At 47.0% G+C, this 15084-nt stretch overlaps 1 protein-coding gene across 7 annotated transcripts in view; it reads right to left on the bottom strand.

The window, feature by feature from the left end:
* Positions 1 to 401: 401 nt before the first annotated feature.
* The window catches only part of slc6a9 (solute carrier family 6 member 9), a 67825-nt gene continuing 53142 nt past the window's right edge, over positions 402 to 15084 (bottom strand). For all 7 annotated transcript variants that reach the window (XM_036554322.1, XM_036554326.1, XM_036554327.1 and 4 more), the window contains 12 exons: positions 9981 to 10137; positions 8169 to 8300; positions 7575 to 7845; positions 6392 to 6524; positions 6159 to 6293; positions 5841 to 5944; positions 4843 to 5080; positions 4115 to 4249; positions 3924 to 4023; positions 3624 to 3724; positions 3106 to 3276; positions 402 to 2631 (listed from right to left, as the gene is read on the bottom strand). In XM_036554322.1, coding sequence (XP_036410215.1) covers positions 2407 to 2631; positions 3106 to 3276; positions 3624 to 3724; positions 3924 to 4023; positions 4115 to 4249; positions 4843 to 5080; positions 5841 to 5944; positions 6159 to 6293; positions 6392 to 6524; positions 7575 to 7845; positions 8169 to 8300; positions 9981 to 10137 — 1902 coding nt within the window. In that variant the 3' untranslated portion in view covers positions 402 to 2406. The remainder of the gene's footprint in view (positions 2632 to 3105; positions 3277 to 3623; positions 3725 to 3923; positions 4024 to 4114; positions 4250 to 4842; positions 5081 to 5840; positions 5945 to 6158; positions 6294 to 6391; positions 6525 to 7574; positions 7846 to 8168; positions 8301 to 9980; positions 10138 to 15084) is intronic.

Consider the following 15084-nt stretch of genomic DNA (forward strand, 5'->3'; position numbering starts at 1 on the left):
AATAATGAAAGAAGGAATAAAGACAACACTACTGCGTAACCTACTGTACAGACGACTACGCGTGAACTTCATGGTTCTGTAACGATGACCTCTGCTTGTCATTGAATTAAACTCTGTCCATTTCGTTCTCAAGGGCCGACTGAGGGCCAAACAGCCTTTCCACTTCCTGTCCTGTGCCCGTCACATGGCAACTTGACTCAGTGCCACAGAAAAAAATGTAAGCAAAAACTTCAACCATTTCTTTCTGCAACAGCCAAAAAGCATAGTCTCTCCCTTTGAAAAAAAAAAACAAAAAAAAAAAACAAGAGACACATATCCCATGTGAATCAAAACTTAGTCTCTAGCTATGGCACCAAGGTAGAACGCTTTCTGCATGTTGTGTGTTTTTTTGGTAACATGCCTTTTTTTCTCCCCCATACGGGGCAGTTAATACAATAACAGAGGTCATGACTTCCTTAGTGTGCACACAGATATGTATTTTCTAAGGTTATCAAGTCAAATGCTCCCTTCGCAAGTGAGACATTTTGTCTCAAGACGCATTTCACACTGAACTGTCTGGAAGACCGTACGAAAGTGGCACCTGAGCTGTAGCTAGCAGTATTTTAGTTTCAATGAATTATTACTTCTATGGGCTCTCTCTCTCCCTCACACACACACACACACACACACCGACCCCCTAATCAAAGCAACACTCATTCTGGTGTTGAAAATGTTCAGAAAGCATACTTGTTGGGACCCTGAGAATGGGCACGGAGGAAAAAAAAGCATTTTAACCAATCGGGGTAGCCGTTTAGAAAGCTGGAGTCCAATATCCTTTCATACTGATATGCACGTAAGCATACATTTGTGAAAATTAGTATATATTAGGGATATTAATGAAAATCTTGGGTTTTCTGTTACTTGTTGATGGCTGGTAATGCTTACCAACTGATAAAAATTTAAAACAGCAAAAAAGAATGTTTTCTTCATTTGAGGCTTTACAAGCTACAATCCAAACCAATCTAATGAATAACCTACCAAGGTTCCCCTCTAGGGGTCAGTGTTTCGGACAAAAATAATTATGTTTCAGACAAAGGATTGTGTTACCAGATCACACACACGATTCCAGCCAATAACTGGCATGTATGTGTTCCAGCAAGCGTGCTGTTCTGTAGTCTTGTGTCTGTGTATCTGTCAGTGTGTCCACCCTCCCTGCCATGACAGACTGTATCTCTCACGTAGAGTTAGCTACATTTTCTCATCTGATTTTTCTCAAAAGTTTTATCATATGGAAGGGGGGGGGGGGGTGGTGGTCCTTCTTTAGCGAGCAAGCCTGTATTGGTACATAGGTTGAGGTTAAATCTGGAGCACTAATGTGCTGAAATAAAGTAGAAGCTACTCTAAACCTAGCCCACTTCTTGTTCTTTTCCTTATTTCAATTCTTCTAGTTAAGGTGCAACCCTGTGACACTTGTTTTCAATGTCAAGCTCTCTGTAAAATATCATTGTATTCGCCAAGGAAGTGAATTAAGTTTCAAGCTGTGAACAGCTTTCATTGTTAAAGGGATCAGACACATACAGAATGCCCACTAACATCTGACAATAACTGAAAATAACCGTTATTTTCATGCCCAGTACAGACCACATGTACATTACCACAAGCTTTCCTGTTATGTGACAATCTACGTTTAATTTCTGCATTCACTGGCAGCGTAAACTAGTTTAAAACGATTAATATCCGCCTTGTGGTATGAAAAAGAAAACTGGCATGTCAAACATCAAGCTTTATCCAAAGGACGCAACTGAGACAAGATCTAGCGGGTGGACACATCGAAATAGCACTTGGCTCCGAATAGACTCATTAGCTGCTGTTCTCAATAATTTAAAAGCAGCTTTTGAACAACAGTCTAAGTTGAGACTACGGAACAAGGTGCCAGATACCAGGTGCTGAAGAGCAGGTGAGAGGAGAACCAGAGCGGCTCCAGGAGAGATCAGAAGAGCGGTGCTATTTGGACATGTCGGCAGTGTCGACGCAAGGAACATTTGGTCTCCAGCTTTAAAACTGCCAGCACTATCTGTACGCCCGAGTTGCCTGTTGCAAGTGCTGCTGCTACTATCACATATCTGGATTTTTGTACAATTTGGAAGAGAAAAAAAAGAAGAATGTATCCCTCTCACTAGTCATTTTTGTACTATGTACAAAACAGTGTATGCAACATTTCTAGATTCTCATGCATATGAAAAAAATGTTTCTTTTTTCTTCTTTTAAAAAAAACTGCATTATTAAATTATGTGGACAAATAAAATATTTTGGATGACGACCAATTCTCTAGAGGTTAGAAATAATAAGCCCTTACAATATGTAAAGGTCTCCTGCGAGTATGGTCTCCCCCACTGTGCTGGGTGGGAAAGGGGTGGGTGGCTGCGTCTATGCACTGGGGGTCGGGTTGTGCGTGGAGCCGTTACTGCCCTGGATGGTGAGGCTGATCTCGTCCAGCTTCTCCTTCTCCTCCTCCTTCCGCTCCTCCTTCAGGGGACGCACCTCCAGGCCGCCGTCGGGCCCCAGGGCCCCCCCAGGGGCGTAGCGCCCTGTCCGGTGCTCCAGCAGGGCCGGGCCCCAGCTCTGGTCCGGCTTCATTGAGTTCTTAAACCGCTGGGTGGGGTTAAGACAGGGAGGTGTCAGGTAACAGGGTGGGGCCATCACTGAATTGTACCCAGTTCTCATTGGTTAGCTATGAGATACTTTTCTACAGAGAAACACTGCTGGTTCAATCCAACAGTGATGTGTGCGTTTAGCTTTGTATCGGACAAGAGACAATAACATGGTCTATAATACATACATGATTCACACCTTGAATTGAATCAAAACTTTAAACACTTGACAAAAACTACTTTAGCAATCTCAGTGTGCAACTTTTGTACTCGATTTCTCATTTGCAATTAGGAAGCATATCAACAATTATTCCCCTTTGCTGTATTCAATATTTTCCCATTACTTGTAACACATAGGGCCCTCAGAGAGGAAAATTACCTATACCACAGTTAGTTAAATCACGTTTCACTGAAATGTGCTCGCTTTCTTCCTCCACAACAGGTGAAAGCTCTGGTTGAGTAGGAGTGCACTCACCTCTAACAATGTGGACCCGTCAGACACGGCTATCTTGTAGAGAGCATAGATGGGTATGCAGATGACCGAGGATAGGGCCATGGCGAAGCCGATGATTAAAGACCAGTTCGGGTAGATGTAATCATTGTAGGTGATCGGCTTGTACTGGATTACAGTGAAGATCAGGATAAACTGGAAAGACAGACAGGAAGAAGAATATTTGATACATATCAGCGGTAGACACTAGGGGTGGATTAAGTGATGTCCTGGAAACATGATAACTCAAGTAGCTGATTTTTCTAGAATATTGTCTTCATCACATCCTCAATGAGACAAGAACTCATCTCAACATGATTAAGCTGTATTCAGAACACAGTTTATAAAAGATGGAAGTGGAAAAATATGGCACCTTACAATAAAATGAATGAATGAGCATGTGAGTACTGGCAGGCGAGTAGTGACACTGAGGACTCTAAAACACAGGTTACTCCGCAGTTACATCTCAGTACGGCTAAAGGGAGACGTCTAACGAAACTCACAGTGATGATGACGGGCGACACGAATCTCCAGCAGATCTTGAAGAAGATCGGAGGAGGGAAACCCAGCATCATCTCCACGTCTTTGAAGTAGTTTCGGTATCCTGGAGACAGGACGGACACAGCGATCAGACCAGAAGAACCTGCTATCGCGGGGGACAGCTTTGCCACAGCTTGTGTCAGCAACGTGGACAATGACTTCCACTGCTGCAATACCCGCTACTTTAACTCAGGTTCCGACCTGCAAGTAAACCTTAAGTAAAGAACGAAAAAAAAGAAGAGAGGGGGGAGGGCAGGACTCACCGTAAATGTACATGATGCAGATGCACATAATACAGGAGATGATGACCAGGGAGAAGCTGGCCGCGTAGTTATCCATGAGCAGCAGCCAGTAGATCCCAGCCTACGCACGAGACAGCAGAGTTACCCCTCTGTGTGTGTGTGTGTGTGTGTGTGTGTGTGTATTTTTGTTTGGGGGGGGGGGGGGTGCTCACCTGTGTGGTCAGGGGGATTCCTAGGAGGAAACCCACAATGGCCACCCCAAGCGTGACCACCGTCTTGTTCTTGATGATCCAGTCCGTCCCGATTTCATCCACAATGGCGGTGACGAGGGTCTCCAGCAGACAGAACTGCAGGAAGAGCGGGATTAGCAATCTTCCCTCCCCCAACCACCCCAACACCACACTGTAACAGCATTCAGCAGACAGAGCGCACACATGTGGTTTTGGATTCTCTGATCTAGTGACTGTGATGTATGGTGGTATACTTGGCTTCCCTTGTCTAGTCAGGTTGCACAAGTTAACTTGAATAGTGTTGTGCTCACGCTCATTGGTCTGGTAGTGTTGTTAGCCTGGTCTGACGCTGTTGGTTATTCAGCTTGAATTGATACACTTGTGTTCTTTTGTGCTGGATGTCACTCTGGACAAGAGTGCCTGCTAAATGGATGTGTTGGGGAGAAGGAGAAGCAGTGTAGCACTGTGTTGAGGAGAAGGGCTTGGGCAAGATACTTAACTCACAACTGCCTCAGTCAATATCCGGCAGTATAAATGTATAACATGTAAAAACTGTCATCTATGTAGGTCGCTCTGAACAAGAGTGTCTGTGAAATGACTGTAATGTAATGTACTGTAATGTAATAAAGAGGCAGGGGGCTGAGGGCCACTGAGCATGCTCGGGAGGGATGGGGGAGACGGGGGGGACGGGGGGGCGGGTTGGGGCTCACCTGAGTTCCCAGGCCCAGGAGGATGAGCATGAAGAAGAAGAGGAGGGACCAGAGAGGCGAGATGGGCAGCAGCGTCAGCGCCTCTGGGTAGGCCACGAAGGCCAGGCCCGGCCCGTGGTCCGCCACCTGGGACACGTCCACCCCCAGGTGGTGCGCCATGAAGCCCAGGATGGAGAAGATGACGAAGCCGGCGTAGACGCTGGTGGCACAGTTGGTCACGCTGATGATGATGCTGTCTCTGTTAATGAGAGTCGAGGATGTCAGGTTCACACGGCCATACCCTATTTAAAAGCTAATGTGTATGCTGTACCTGTATATCAGTCCTCTCCCAAACACTCTCTCCTCAAATTCAGAAACGTGATTGTTCTGTCTGTCCACCTAACCCTACAGCTACTTCTTCAGTTGGATTTCTGTGGGTCACAGAATGTGCCAGACATCTGAAAAGTTCAAGCAGGCTGTCGTTGCTAAACAATTTTCATTAAAAGTTTCCCCAAACAGGAGATCCAAAGCCAAGACAGCAGTCCATCCTATGCCCATGAGTTCTCATAATTTTACATGTTGTGTGCTGCTCTACCACATGGTGGTGCTGTAGTGACAGACACACCACAAAGCGATGGGAGAAACGCTACAGATACGGATTAGCAAAGTTTCTGCTGCCGGTGCATCCCGGGGCTTGAGCAGAAGTCAGACTGACACCGGCTTCATCTCCCTGAGCTGCGGTGCTGCAGGACCTGCGGCCCTCGGCAAACGCGCATGCCACACTGCGATCCCCGCAGCTGCAGACGCCCCTCTCAGCCCACGAGCGTTTCTAATCACTGCTGACATCGTGGCGTGTTGTACTCTCACATCGCGTGTGCTGCCGGCCTTTCGGTGCTCTCCCCGAACTGAGCCGGGCCTCACATGCACATGCGCCGGATCTCCGGTGAGGGGGAAAGGGGAACGGCGTGGGGTGTTTGGTGCGTTTGGGAGTGTGATGGGTGTGGTGGCAGGGTCTGTACCGATAGCAGTTGTTGTGGAACTTGTTGTAGGAGGCCATAGTGATGAGGCCTCCCCAAGCACAGCCCAGAGAGTAGAAGATCTGAGACGCGGCATCTCCCCACACCTGGAAAAGGTACACATGAAACCCAGGGTTAGGCTTTGGTTGGACATCCCACCCTGCCTTAAGATGCATCTAACAACTTGGCTCTGAACGTCATCTGTGAGATGAACAACCAATATGCAGAATGTTCAAAGATCACAGGGCTCTTTGCAAAACAAATACAAAGTAGCATAACAAACAGTCTGTGATTTGTGTGCTGGAGGAGCCCAATGCCCACCTTGGCATCCAGAATCTTCTGCCACTGAGGGGTCAGGTAGTACGCGATGCCGTTGACTGCCCCGTCCAGGGTAATGCCGCGGACAAAGAGGATGGTCAGCACCACGTAGGGGAAGGTGGCTGTGAAATACACCACCTGTGCAGGTAAAGGACAGGTGTGAGTGAGTGAGGGGGAGGGGGGCAGACAGGCCACTGCGGTCAGCGGGGGGCTCTCCGACGGGACGTCCTGCTCACCTTGCCTGAGGACTTGACCCCCCTGATGAGGCAGAGGAACACAACCACCCAGGACACCGCTAGGCAGCCAAGGATCGGGAGGCGCACCTCCCCGAAATTCCCGATGTCGTCCGAGATGTTGAGCACCTTGTGTCTGAGGGAAGAAACAGCAGTTTACTTTTGCGGTCGACACAGACGAACAGCACCTGAAAGGCACCTTCTTACCGACGGCTCCCGGTTCACTTGTGCATCTGCGCATCGCATCAGAGGGTTAAAAACTACAAAAACAGTCCCATATTTTATCAGCAGAGAGCAACACTGTCTGAACAATGGGACTGTTTTTCTCTGACAGCTGGCTGAAACAAAACAGGCTTTCATCCCACAGTGGCACCACAACACCAAGGACCAGGCACAAAACCATTACACTGTCATTATCAGGGACACTGCTGCCTCTGAATGGCCACCCAGGCAAGAAAAAACTCCTCTGTATATACTCTACCAATCACTACTAGCTCAAAAAAATTATAGCCAACTTAACCCTCTTATTGCCTCTGCCAAGTATATATGCAAATGATGACCAATACTAACTTCAAAGAAAAAGATGGCTCCTAGAGGAATCAATCAATATGACTGGGAAGGTTGCATATAAAAGCAATTGTTCTGTACGAGTATGGTTGTGTGCATAATGACCACATAATGACCAAATGAGTGATTCCAGGTCTGCAGTGAGAGATCAATAAATTTCTTAAACACAAGCAAGAGACATAAATTAAGGACCGGTGGTCAGTTACATCCCTTTTCCACTGTTGGGCCCACGCTATCTTGCTTAGTTTGGGTTCTGGCTGGTTTTCTGATCTTTCCTGTGCTGAAACAGGTGTGCCCAGCTCAGTGTCACTGGGCCTGGCCTACTGGTAAGTGGCTAGCTACATGACTACAATGCTTATGCTGGTGCCAACAGGATATTACACAGAAGAAAGAATGTAATAAAGACCACAGCAAACAGCCAGAGGTAATTAAAGGTAATAGGAAGTGTGTTGTCCTGTGCTACAGTTCTAGTTGTGGCTGATGTAACATAACTGCAATGGTGCTGTACCAGGTCAGCCAGCTCAGAGTACAGTTTATCCTAGCCTGATCCAGCCCTACAGCGGACAGGGGGGCATCAGTGGCCACCCCTCCCAGCAACAGACCCTCCTCGTCCACTTACTTCCAGTACTCCTCGCTGGGACTGGTCCTCTTGGTGCGGTTGACCAGCTCGGCCAGGCTGGACACCGCGGCCGAGGCGTTGGCCAGGGAGCTGTTTAAACGGGACGCCCCCACCACCCCGCTGCAGTCTGCCGTGTTCCAGGGGTTGTTGCAGTAGGTCCAGGGCAGCAGGTTGGTCATGGACATGAAGAAGTAGTAGAAGGCGATGCAGATCACCACGTTGTAGTAGATTCCGATGTAGGTGGACACCACCATCATGCCATAGCCCACCCCTGAGGACAACCACAAAACACACATAATTAAAAAAACATACAAATACAAATGCACATTTTAAAAAGAAGAACCAAAAGCTAAACCAATGCTCTTTAACAGGACAATCCACTTTTCAAAACCTGACCATAAACAATGAAGCATTCTGTAGTATGATTTAGGATTAATATAATTCACAAAGCTGGCACAAACAAAGTTTTCAGAAATCTGACTTTCTTTTTCTTTCAAATCTGAGCATCAATTTACATACAAACCTACTGACAGTCTGGTAGTAAGTTTATAGATCTAACAATCCAGCTGTTGAGGGTGCAGGACCTTTCCTCACCTTTGAACATGGGGCTAACCTTCCACACCCCGAGGCAGCCCAGGCTGGCGAACTGGCCAAAGGAGAGCTCCAGGAAGAAGAGGGGGATACCGCAGAACACCAGCATGATGAAGTACGGGAACATGAAGGCACCTGGGAAAAAGGGGCGGAGACAGAGCCATTATGACACACAGTGCCTGAGTGACATCAGTCTCTCAGGTGATGCTGCCCAACAGCGGTGGCATTCTGAATGGGGCATTCATGTAATGATGCACATTGATGACAGAGGGCTTTTCTTCTTTGCAAAGCAACACCTGCGGAAAAGACATTGTTGACTCCCATCTGAAAGAAACAGAGCATTCCTAATATGAATGCACTTTTGTTTTGAACAGTTTATGATGGGCACCAAGACAATGGCCATCTCCACAAGCAGCGTCCCAGCTCCACAAATACTGTATCCAAGTGGAAGGGTTAAAAGAAGGACTCAGCTCTCAGCTCTCATGGACTGCACTTCAGTCAAAACTCACAATGTCCCAGACAGGACATAAGCTTTCTGTTGTGCCAATTCATTTAACGGTTTTCAGGGGTGGGGTTATCAGTGTGCTTGATGCTCCTATGATTTAGACTTAGTTAAAAAGCCTTTGTGTTTGGGAAAGTCTTTACGGTCAGTATTGGATAAAATAATGCTGTGATTAATGTTCAATTACAGCTGGCAGGATTACAGGATTTACTTGAATGAGGAGTGTCTAGTCACCCAAGCTACCAATCTCACAAAATAAAATGGCTGTAGACTGTTTTGATTCCAGACATCCTGTTATGTTGGTATTGTTGTTTTTGATTTATACTATCCCTGCAGTCATTTTGCATTTTATATGGGTGATTCCAGATACTTCCTTTCATGAGAAAAATAATGAAATTAAATCATGAAATAAAATAGGTTTTACAATGGAGTGCCCGTTGAAACTCCTGTCCTTTCAATTTAGCTCAGACAGCCCCTGGAGCTACAACTTGACTGGCTATGCAGGTTCAGAGTGCAACTTTAAATGGGTGTACATTCCAGTGGCCATATAGGGAACTGAGCAGATGACAAACATACCAATCACAGACTAATGAACATCAGCCACCGGTACTGAAAAACAGTACACAAAAAGGCACTAGCAAGGAATTTCACAGGCACAAAACTGACAACTTCACTTCTCATTTGCATTAGAGGTTACAGGTGATGATGGCGCCATCTTTAAAGAGGGCACCAGGCGTCTGAGGTGGATTTGTGACACGTGAAGGATCCGTGATGTGTTCTGAGGGAAGTGAGGGCGTGTCTGTCAGAACCCGAGGCTCTGTTCTGCAGCCTCATTTCTGCTGCTGCAGGGTCAGGCCTGTATAACGGCATCTTCAGAGGGACATGACATCATTGGTGAAGGGGGCTGGGAACCAGCACACGCCCATCTGATAAAACAGGCTTGTTATTGTTGGGCTTTGAGCTGTTCCAGTCCAGTCAGCTCTATTTCCAGTCACTCCAGCCAATGGAAGGCAGAACTCCTTTTACGGCAGTACGCACCGAACGTAATGTATAGAAGGACTAAAAATACAGTAATGGACGTGAACCCAGAAAATTCTGAAAACAAACCAAAAAAAAAAGCAAACCCAAGAACAACATAGTCAAACGTCCCCTGAGATTGTACTGAACACGCACCATCAACTATAATATAAACAAAAGCTGAAATCTCATTTCATTATAACTTCTATAGACTCTAATGTAAATATGCTTCATGTGAGATCTCTATAATCCCTACCCTCCAGTAAAAACCATAAAGAACATGCCCTGGGACTTACCGCCTCCATTTCTGTAGCAGAGATAAGGGAACCTCCAGACGTTGCCAAGCCCCACGGCGTAGCCCACACTGGTGAGGACAAACTCGATCTGGTTCCCCCAGTTTCCTCTCCGCGAGTTCTCATCTCTCTTTACTTGCTCTCCCGGAACAGCTCCATTCTGTAACAAAGCAGTGGAAAGACCGTTAGGCAAGATCCGATTCGGCCTTCATTAAAGCAGGCTGGTCTCCACCTTACTGCTGGGACTTGACATGGTAACACTACTGTAAGGAGCAGACACTGCTAATGCTAGTGGAGTGAGCATTTACGGCTAATGTTACCGCAGGGAGCAGACACAGCTAACAGTAGCGGAGGGAGTGGGCATGCTAACGCTACTGCTAACGCCCTAATACTGCTGATTCCTTATATACGGACTGCTTTTTGCTTGTGTCTCACTCTGTCTCCCTTGCTTGTGTTGCAGTCTGCCTCGCTTGTAATTAACTTTGGATAAAAGCATCTGCCAAATGAATAACTGTAAATGCAAATGTGAACGACACTGTTAACATTATTGCAGGGAGCAAACTTGCTAACATCCAGTGCCCCCCTGCTTTTGCCTTCCGCATCCCACTTTCCCAAACCTGATTAGTCTCATTCAGCATTAATGAGCTAACACCCGGTGGTTAGCAGATAGGTAAAAAGTTGAGATTTCTCCCAGCACAGGATGGCAATGAGAGGAGATGGATGCTGTAAGACTGTTTTTGTTTTCTGCAGATGTTCAGAGGGAGAGTTTCCCGTGAAGGTCCACTGAAAGCCCTGCAATGAGTCCGGCTCCCATACTGTGAAAGTCTCTGGAGGGGAGGCTTGTGCAGGCCGTATCCACGACAGCCCGGGGCTATTTCCATTCATTTCTAAAACTAATGCAACTGACAAAACAAGCTCTAAGACCCTAAGTAAATCTAGAAAAAAAAATGTAAGAAGGCTTACACTGATGTCAATGTGCACATATTGTATTTTTAAGCAAACATCCCAGATGAGATAAACCCTCACGCTGTTTTGGATCAATCCAGCAGTTTCCCGATCCATTTTCTGTGCTGAAGTTAACATACTGAGCTGGACAAAGCGAAGTGATCAGCCGCCAGTGTCCAGCTGAGATTGTGCAACTTCAAAGTCTAAAACTGGTAAACTGGACGCCAAATAAGAAACAGAGAAGCAAAAGGTCATGGTCACGCTGCTCATTGATGGGGAAACGACAGTCAAGAAGAGGACGGGTACATGGGTACACACCCTCACATAAAGTACATTTATATGCTAAAAACGAAAACTTTCCGATGATAATTTGCACACAGGACCTCTGAGAGTGAGGTGAGGCCACTGGAGCACAGCTGATATGAACTGAAAGCGCAGCTGAAAGCACAAAACAAACATTTGGTCTCACAGCCCTGATTTTGGTTCACCTTCTCCATCTGTTCGCATCAGATGGTCTTTATTTTGACCTTTACCGCAACCTTAGGACAGACATGAGGATATGCTAATCTGCCTTTTAAGCCAACGGAGCAAGAGCATGTGTTGATCTGAACCTAGGAGACACCTCTCATATATCACTGCAAAACAACTTTTTAATAGTGCAAGGAATATTGACTGTATGAGCTGCTAAACCTCCTTAAACGTTCTTGTAAATTAAACCGGTTTACAGCCAGCTCTCTGCCAGTGTTTCAGGAAGACTCATTTACACATCTACAGGAGGTTTGGTCTAAAGGCGACCACTGAACTTTGAGATTTTTTTTTTGTATCTGTTGTAAAATTAGCATAACAGTCACTGCTGTTCATACGTTGACAGAGAGACACTGGGTTTATCAGCTTCTTTCATTGGGAGCTGTTGCTGGACCCTCATGATGGGTCCTGTGACACAAGGACACTCACTTTGCAACATTTTTTTGTATTTGCTCAACCCTGCGGTACGTGCTGTACTGGTACATTCTGGCTAGTGTTTACTCTCTTTAATAAACATGATTGGAACCTGTCTGAACACAGAGATATGTCACAAACAGAAAGTCTTACAATAGACAACACCCTAATGGATTCACTGACCTGTTACAATGCCAGCGCACTGCCAGAAACTTTCAATTGATTGGAGGAGGTGTGAAACCATCTGTGATTGAAAGGCCTGGCGCAGCCTTTGAAAGCTGGGAGGAATTAAAGTCCCCTCGAGGTTGCAAACGGAAAGAGTCTGTTTGCACCTGACAAATGTGTCTGGGATATGTTGTAGTGGTACTTCAGGTTGGCCTCGAGTGCCCTGTGCACGATGTATTCCATGTGCCCCACACACACACACACACACACACACACACATACACACATACACACATACACACATACACACGCACGCACGCACGCACACGCACACACACACTCACACACACCCCTGCTCAGAGCACCATCTGAGCCTGTGATTCCCAGGGCTCCCGGTCCCAGGGGCTCAGCACAGACACAGGGCCAGACGGCTGCATGTCTCAGCACAGCCACAGACACACCTACACTGTATTTCTGCTTTCCAATGTCCTTTTTCCCCCTTTTGTGTTTGTTCAAAAGTTCGATTTCAAAATAAAACCTACTTTCTGTTCTAAACATAACTTTAGTGTAAACTGTATTAACAAAAAGATGCAAGATGCCCCACCCCCCCTCAAAAACTGTCGGTATCTTTATCTCTCAATGGGACTGCCAGTCTGACAGCAGGTAAGGAGGCAGCTCCAGGAAGGGAGTCTGGAGGGCACGCACACCTGTTCACCTGTACGTCAGCTGCGCAGCTGAGAGCAGGTCTGCCTGCGCAACATCCTGTCCACCTGCACGCATGTCGGCCTCACCGGCCCCTCCGCTGCACTCTGGCCTTATAAGGTCATAAAAACATCACTGAGACAAACAGCTGAATCTGATTCAAACTTAGGATATCCCACCCTTTCAAGAAGGCATCACCTTTTGCAAATACTGTTTGAAATATTACAACAAATGCTCAGAGAAGCATAGGGTGTTGTCAGTGAAAGCCAAAACTTACCAAATTCCTGCAATACTAGTCTAAAGTAATGCACTCATTATGCATGTTTAAGTCACCTTGATTTCTCCTGTTGGTCAATGGAGTCTACACTCTAAGCCGTACAAGTTTGTATCCTAAACTTCCTTTGCGGAGCACTGCAGTTTTTGGGGAACCCCAGAGGACCGTGGGCTGGGGTAGGCAGACAGGAGACAGTCGGCTCTCCTGGCAGGGGCTGAGGCCGGGGTTCGTGTGGCCGCTTGGTCCCCCATGCCCAGGTGTTGTGGGCCGGAGCGTTGGCCCGGCGGAGCTCTCTTTCCGGCTGCGGAGCGGCGCCTCCAGCTGGGCCCATCTGCCCTTTACGTAAGCCGCACACATGCTCCCCGCGTCTCGCGGGGACGCGCTCCGAACCGGCCCCCTCCTCCTGCACCCCTCCCCATGCGCCACACACAGGTGCACCCACCCCGAGGGGGGGCGAGAGGGGGCCGGGATGCCTCACATTCCACAGGGGATAGGAGGGGGACAGCTACGAGGCGCGCCGCTAGACTACAGAGGGCCCCAAAGTGCTAAATCCAGGCGTCTACATTCTGAGCCTGGGTGCTAAAAAGGGGACAAGGTAGCCTGTTCAAATATTAGCCCAGGTGAGGGCCGGGCAAGGGGGAAGCAAGTCTGCTGGCCCGAGCTCAAATGGGTCACTCCAAATATGGGTCACCCACGGCCACGGCCCCTCAGAAGGAATTCGCTCTCCCGAGATGTGGGTCAGACTTATATTCTTATTACTGCTGCGTTTCACATCAAGATGGCCAGAGCGCTGTTATGTAATAGAGTACATTACAATAAACGGCAAAATGCAAGGTCTGGTGGGAAATGGCCTTACTCCCCCTCCGGGCTGATATTCCATTACTTTGCCCCATTAGAAACTGCACTGTTCAGCGGCAGCTACATGCCCTTATGAAAATGCTATTTACTGGTAAGGCTGGGGAGTGTTTTTATTATTATTCACAACAATGACTAATAAATCAGACGCCATGAATACAGTAGTACATATTTTTACTTTCCTCTTGGTAGAAATGAGGAGATTCCTAGCTCCAGAACAGAGCAGCAACCTGGTAGAGATTTTATTTTAAAACTCACACCTCTGGTTACAGTTCACTGGGAATCTCTTTTGCATCACCGAAAATAGGATCTCCCAGACATGTGCCTACAGTAAACATATCAGCAACCCGTACAGTTTAATAACACATAAACGTGTGAATGCAGTAAGTCATACAGCAGCCAGCGCAGGTAGAACCAGGCCAATGAAAAGCTGTGGTCCAAACTGTTTAGAACGCACAGGCCAACACTTCCTGATGTGTTTACGGCTGTCCTCCAGCACAGTAAAAATATTTATACAAGGTGTGAAATTTAATATGCAAGAAGATCAGCTCTCGCATACACAAACCACCTTTACAAAGCACATAGAGCTCCTTGCAGGCATAGCTTTTGAATGCTTGCTGGTACTGGACTGGGAAGTATTACTGATCTTAAGAATTCAAATTCACTGCAACGGGCGTTGTGTCATGGATGGATGATTTTTGGAGCACTCATTTTTGATACTTGACATTTGACATTTACTTTCATTTGATCAACTTTTTCAGTATGTACCCGGCCTAAGAGATGTACTCAAGATAACTCCAAAATGGGTTACCATTGCATTTGTATCTGCTGTGTTTAAAAGGTGAACACTGCACTTGGTATTTGCTCTGGTCTGTGAGGTTCTGTGGTTCTGTATTCCTTGTCAGGAGCTCTCCTTGGTTTCCTCAACGATCCAGCCGAGCAGGACAGTACCACCCCCATGTCAAATGACTGCAGCTGGATGACGTCCAGTGCTGGTGTGCACCATCACACTTGTCCCAGAGAGAAGAACAGACTGAATGCATCCTAACATCGTGGGTCCCGTCTCCGAAAACACTCCGCACAATAAGGCCGTTCATTCCCGTGGCAAAGCCAGCCTGAATGCAGAGGAGAGACAGCTTTTTCCCTGTCTGCATGACGTACGAGCTGAGCTCACACAGGACAAGCTCAGCTGGCATGACAGGGTAGGTCTGAGAGCAGACCGTTAGA

The sequence above is a fragment of the Megalops cyprinoides genome, chromosome 20 (assembly GCF_013368585.1).
Source record: "Megalops cyprinoides isolate fMegCyp1 chromosome 20, fMegCyp1.pri, whole genome shotgun sequence".
NCBI classification, from domain to species: domain Eukaryota; kingdom Metazoa; phylum Chordata; class Actinopteri; order Elopiformes; family Megalopidae; genus Megalops; species Megalops cyprinoides.